This window comes from Phalacrocorax aristotelis, chromosome 5 (assembly GCF_949628215.1).
Source record: "Phalacrocorax aristotelis chromosome 5, bGulAri2.1, whole genome shotgun sequence".
Taxonomy (NCBI): Eukaryota; Metazoa; Chordata; class Aves; order Suliformes; family Phalacrocoracidae; genus Phalacrocorax; species Phalacrocorax aristotelis.
Genome location: NC_134280.1, coordinates 29762353 through 29768506, shown reverse-complemented (window position 1 = coordinate 29768506; position 6154 = coordinate 29762353). Strand labels below are relative to the sequence as shown.

The 6154-nt window shown below is 50.6% G+C and overlaps 1 protein-coding gene across 4 annotated transcripts in view; it reads right to left on the bottom strand.

Moving 5' to 3' along the window:
* Positions 1-2598: 2598 nt before the first annotated feature.
* Positions 2599-6154, bottom strand: part of NRP2 (neuropilin 2) — a 90371-nt gene continuing 86815 nt past the window's right edge. For 2 of the 4 annotated variants that reach the window (XM_075093713.1, XM_075093715.1), the window contains exon 17: positions 2599-6112. In XM_075093713.1, coding sequence (XP_074949814.1) covers positions 5808-6112 — 305 coding nt within the window. In that variant the 3' untranslated portion in view covers positions 2599-5807. The remainder of the gene's footprint in view (positions 6113-6154) is intronic. The other 2 variants (XM_075093716.1, XM_075093717.1) reach the window with 1 other exon arrangement.

The following is a 6154-nucleotide window of genomic DNA, read 5'->3' as shown; positions in this document are numbered from 1 at the left end:
AACCTGTACGGACCAAAACCCTGGGTCCCCTCTGTATTTACAGCCGTAGGGCTCTGCTGGGCACCTACTGGAGCAGCCAAAGTAAGGCCGAGAGTACGTGGTGTGGGCACAGCAGCAGTGGCACCTGCTGCAGTGGGGCCCCCAGTGCTCAGCTCACCAGGAATCAGGGCTTGGGGGCTCACCATTGCCTGTCACGTTCGAGTGGGTTTGGCCCATCTGGGGTGTAAAGCTGGAAGGTGTGAACTATGTCAGTGCAGCTCCAGTAAAGAGTGCGAACTTCCCCAGGAAGGGGCAGTGGGGAGCTGCCCAGTGGAGAGAAGGTGTCTTTGTGGGTGCCAGTCGTCATGGTCGGAGTGGAGGGAGCCTGGCAGATACAGAGATGTAAAGGCAATGTGCTGCAATGGGCAGGCTCCCCATGGTCCCCATGGGGAGGGAGCGTGAGCATCAACTTCCATCCTGCCTGCCAAAGTTATTGTCCACTGCATGGCTCGCACCAGGTTTCACTCAATCCCCTTAAGTCACTGGTGATAACACTGGTCTCCAGGGGACAGAGGAGCTCTTCAGAGAGAGGCAGAGGAGAGACAGGCAATGGGAGGCTCCACTTGCACCTGCCTGCAATTAATTAATTATAAATCCACTCATTAGCTCAGCCCCATGGCTCCCCCTCACTGCCAAGCCCCCAGCTGTTCAGAGAGCAAGTCATTATTTGAAAAGATTTCCCATTAAACCCAAAAGCAAAGGAATATTTCAAAGAAGAAGGGGTGTGAGAGACAGTGACAGTGCATGCACGATTGCAATCAGCTCTCGAGGACGTGCTGGAGCGGCTGGATCCCCATCTTGGAGCAGGCTGAGAATGGTGAAATCAATTTCATTAGCCCACTCACCTGCTGATTAGTCTTGTGCCATATGAAGGATTCCCGTGCCCCTCTGCCACGCTCCCCCCCAACCTCTGCTGGTGGCAGGTACCTGTATGTGCATGGCAAATGCAAATGGATACTCCCCGGGTCCCACCCCACCCTGCCAACTGCAAAGCAGCCCACCTAAGTGCAATCCCAGCTTGTGCTAAAAACCCCTAAAGATTTCAATTTCCTAAAGTGGGTGCCTGTCTCCCTTTTGTGCCCAGGGGGCAGCTGCAGCCCAGCTATCAGGCTTTTAACCCAGCTGGTGCATATCTGTGCTTTGCCGCCCATTTTTCTATTACCTGCTTTCTGCTCCTCGCTTTAGTGGAGGCGCCTCTTTAACTGCAGTGATTTACAGGCGGTGTTATGGCAGGACAGGTCTGACACTGATTGAGTCGCTTATCTGCCGTCTCCGTCCTGCTCACTGACAGCCTCTCCCCCTGGTATCAATCTGCACCTCAGTTCTTTATTCCTGGGTGAGGCAAGAGCTGTCAAGGTCGCAGCTACGCTGTCATCTTCATCTAAGCTGCCAGCTGCCCTTCATCGCTTAAAGACCCTCTTTAACACACCAGCACTTTGGGAGGGGGCCACCGTGTTGGCAGTAAGGAGATGGCAGCAAATTTTCATTTGCCTTGGAGGTGCCTGGGGCTTGATGGATTGGCTCTCATTTGTCAGGGCACCTGTAAATAAACAAGAGTTTCCATGATGTAGGTTCAGCCTCACTGCTTCTCCAGCCTGCTCCCTGCAGCCCTGCACTGGCTCCCCACTGGCCAGTGCAGGGAGAGTGGCAGGGTGCTGGGACTCCTGTGAGATGTGAGGGTTACTCCGGGTCAGGGCCACCATCAGGGTGGCAGGGCAAGGTGGAGAGGATGGAGAAGACATGCTTGTGGGAGCAGGCTTGGCTTTGGGGTTTGCTGTGAGGTTTGAGGCTGAAGCCAAACCACAGAGGACTTTCCTGGCCTGGCTGTTTCCTGCCATCGCAGGGCCATGGGACCAGGACAGGGGCATGCTGGCACCCGGCATCTGCACTCCGGCGGGGTGGCTGAGCTGGGACAGTCTGGCCCTCTGCACACCCCTGAGGCTCGCTGAGAGGAGTCAGAGAAGGTGCAGGTTTCTCCCTATGTGGTGCCTGTGCCACCGCGCTCAGTCACTGCCAGCCCTGCATGCAGCCAGGGTGTCCCCACCATGTCCCCCCGCAACCCTCCCCCACTGGCTGGCCATTACTGTGCTATGTGGTTGTACTGCAAAGCCTTGACTGCACCTTTCTGCTCAGCTCTGAGCTGTCTTAGTCCTAAATTATGTTTTTCCTAGCCTAAAACCGCACTCCTCTCTGGGATCGCGGGCAGTGGCACAGAGTGGCAGGAAGGAACCTGTGTCCACTTTTGGCTTTATGCTCGGGTGCTGCTCTTGGGCCAGCTTCCAGCCATCCTTGGCTCCAGCGGGAGAGGCTGTGTATAAGCTGGAGGATGTGTGAGTGTGCAGGTCCATGTTACAGCCCCACGTCGCGTTGAGGCGACAGGCAGCCCGGGGTGACCTCCCCAGGAGGTTGGACAACATGCAGCAAGGGAGGGCGGTGGGCATGGCTCCGCACCCCTCCAACTGTGCCTCTGTCTCCCTGGGGGGTTTCTGGCTGCCCACATCTCTATCAGTTTGGTTTTCTTGTTGTTGTTCCTTCATAAGTAAAAAAGCCACTGAAACATAATCTCTACCATAATGTTTATTAAATAGTAATTTTAAAAGGTTTTTATACAAATCATATAAACACAGTTTGATTTCTTTTTTTGTGTTTTTTTTTTTTACACTGAAGAATCACAGTAAAAGCTTTTTAAGTCCATAAGTCCTGGCTCAGCCAGTGAACGGTCAAATACCTTGAACTGCAAACCGTGGAGAAGTTCCATTTCTGCATACAATTTCTTAATGGTTTAATTCCCATGCTCACTCCGACACTTTCCCACAAAATGAAATCACCCAGCACTACAGCCTGCCTGGTAGCAACATGTCCTCTCCATGGGAAGGGTGTGGAGGTAACAGCCCATTTCAGCAATGGCATTCACCAATTATTTTTATTTTTTTTTTAATTTTCTGAATTTCACAGAGGGAATTGCGATCAGCAAACCTAATCTATTTGGAGAGGAGGATGCAATGAATTGAATGCACAGATGACTTTTTGTTTTTTCCCTGTTGAAGTTACAATCAAACACAGTTTTCTGTAGAACAGTACAGCACCCAGCAGAGGTAAGTGAGGTATCGGCTTTGCAGCATTATTGGCCTGCTCCCACCCGGCAAGCACACGCGCGTGGGCCCTGCCCCGTCTGGAAGGGGCAAGTGGGGCACGCAGGGCAGACGCTTTGCTGGGCCCATGCATTAGTGTCAAGATCAGCAGTACTCTCCTGCCCCAGATCAAGAGATATATTAACACGAGTCAGTCCCACAGAATAAGTCACATACACGATACATACAGAGAATTCACGTGCGTGTGCAAACACACTATTTCTGAATATATGTATATACGAACTCTTCTCTCTGTACGCCTACTAGACACCATAACGCCACCTTTTTAATTATATATTTTCACCTATTGTTTGCCTAAGTTGACTTTTCTACTGTATGGTCCTTTTCCATTCAACCTTCCCCTCACCTGTGATTTGAAGGGGATAAAATCATTGAGCAGCAGCAATCCAGCTTTGAAATGGTCTGGTACATTTCCTCTTACTGCCTCTGTTACTTTTGTACAGGAAAATAACACCCCTGGGGAATTTGCCCACGAAGAATGCCAAAAGAAATAAGGTGATTTGAAAGGAGAATCTGAGATACATTTACTGCCGTTTCTGTTGGGCGCACAGTGTGAATTAAAAAAATGAAGGCCTGTGTGTGTGAGCGTCTCTGCGTGTGCGTGTATGAGCTGTGGCTGTTTTGATGACACAGCTGCTGGTGTCTGCTTCCTCAGTAACACATGCATTTTCCTTACAGTGGAGAAGTCTTTTTTCTTTTTTTCCCTAAAAACTTACTGTCTGATGGAGCTTTTCATGAAACACTAGACAAATGTTCCTATTCCCGCCACACTGAGGTGCAGCTGGGGCACTGTCCGTGCTCATCCCCTCTCCAGATGTTGCTTGTCTCCCCAAACACCTGGCCTCCTGCAAGATGTGTTTGCAGGGGCTGTGCAAACTGAGTTTCACAGCACATCACACCTTCAGCGCTCTGCGGTTAGTGAGGAAAAAAAGATCCAACTCTGGCTCAACCTGTTTGCTAGGCAAAATGTAAAATCAGGACATGCCAGGTATTTCCAAAGGGCCCCTGGAAAAGCAACCCCAACATGCTGGAAAGGTTTCTCGCTTAACTACGTGCAAACTGATAGGGGCGATCCGTCTGTACTGAATTGGAAATGAAGGCATTGGTTTGGGGCCCAGTATTTGTACCCTTTTTCTCCATTAAATTATTTTCATAACACTTCTCTCCCACAGCACAGTGGTACGTGGAGAGCTATCAGCTGCCACACAATGCAGCCAGACCACTTGAAAGTAGAAAGTCCAGACTTCTTCAGCCGGGCTTTACCTGGTAGAGAGCGGTGAAGAGCTTTTTGCCAGGGAAGGATGAAGGCCTCACTTTTTGTTTGATATAGCACTGATCATCAGATGGAGGAAAAAATACTTCTTCTAAGGCACTTGTTCAAAGTAAAACAAAACACAGCTCATAAATAAAACTTCATGTTTTTGCTGCTGGTCAGGAGCAGCACAGCTTTGCTCCGAAGGGGATATGATGGCAGCCGTTTGGTCCATTGGTGCTGACAGCACCAGCTCGTGCCCCCCAGCTCCAGGGAGAAGGGGAGCACTGGAAAGGCGAGGGGGCCAGTGGGCACCAAGGCTGGGCTCCCAGGACTGTGGGCATGGCTCTAGCCTCCTTCCCCGTTCATTTTCCCTCCCTGGCACTTCAGAGAGGCCTCTGCACTATGCCTCAAGTCAAACCCCGAGTGAAGCCCCCTTCCCAAAGCTGTTGCCTGAGTGCCAGGAGCCTGGCAGGCTCTATCTTTTGTTTGCTGCAATTTTCTCATTATAGCAAAAAAAAAAAAAAAAAAAAAAAAGGAAAAAAAAGGGAAAAGGGCAGGATCAAGTGGGGTGGGAAATTCAAAGAAAGGCCTTCCTGATGAAGGCCTCAGCTGTTGCAATCCAAGATCTGGATTTAATAAATGGCTCTTATTCACAAATCACTTTAAGGCTCTTCAGCTTCTCTCAAAGAGGTGCTTCTACACATAGGGTTTCCTTTCTAGTTTATTTCTTAATGACTTCAGAAAGCACTGCTGTTACCATTGACACTAAAGCCAGTATCCACCTTTCCCTGCCACCAGGAGAAGGAAAGTTGAAGGTAACAACATGCTTCCATTTTCAGGACTGGGAACTGCAGCTTCCTGGTCTTAGTATGAAGTGCACAAATCCCTAAAGCCAAAAAGGTATCTGGATGGGGTGTAAAATGGACAGGGTTTCTCTGTGTGTGTGTTATTTCTAAAGACAAGGTGGCTGAAGAAGTCCCTCAGCCTTCTCAGCAACTCACCACAGAAGGGAGGTGGGAAATAACGATCACCATTTAGTTTCTCACATCCAAAAGGTAAACCAGTCTCCCTTGCCATGTCCCAGCCACTCGCATCAGCAGAAAATGAAGGTGAACCAACAAACAAGGGTCTTGGTCCCCCTTCACCCGGCACAGTCCGGTTTGCAGGAATGCCCACTCGGTCCTAGCAGAGCATCATCCACTGGTGGGACCTGGTGGCAGGAGCAGCGCCTCCCCTTGCTCCTTCCACACCCCTCATTCCCCATTATGGCACTCAGTTCCCATAGAAAACAGCAAAAAAGGTAAACCCCTGCCAGCCCACCTCACCGGGCGCAACACTGAGGGTGATCCCCAGGGCACCCGTCAGGCCTCTGAGCAGCACTTCTGGTGGTTCATCTTGACCTTGTGCTTGATGCCGTCGTACAACTCAAAGTTGTAGTTCTCCAGTGTAGTGGAGCTCCGTGAGGACAGCCCGGCATATGAGCATGTGCAGTAGAGGAGCAGACCAGCACAGATGGCCCCGAGGAGGACGCCGAGGGAGCTCATCGCTATGATGGTCACCAGGATGGGATCCAGGGTGTAGAGCCAGCTTTTTTCTTTGTCCAGCTTCGGGGTTCCTGGAGAGTTAGTAGAGAACAGTGTGTCGTTCCTATCCGATCCAAAGTAATCTGCAGTGGAATGGGCACTTATTATCCAAGGATCACTTTCCC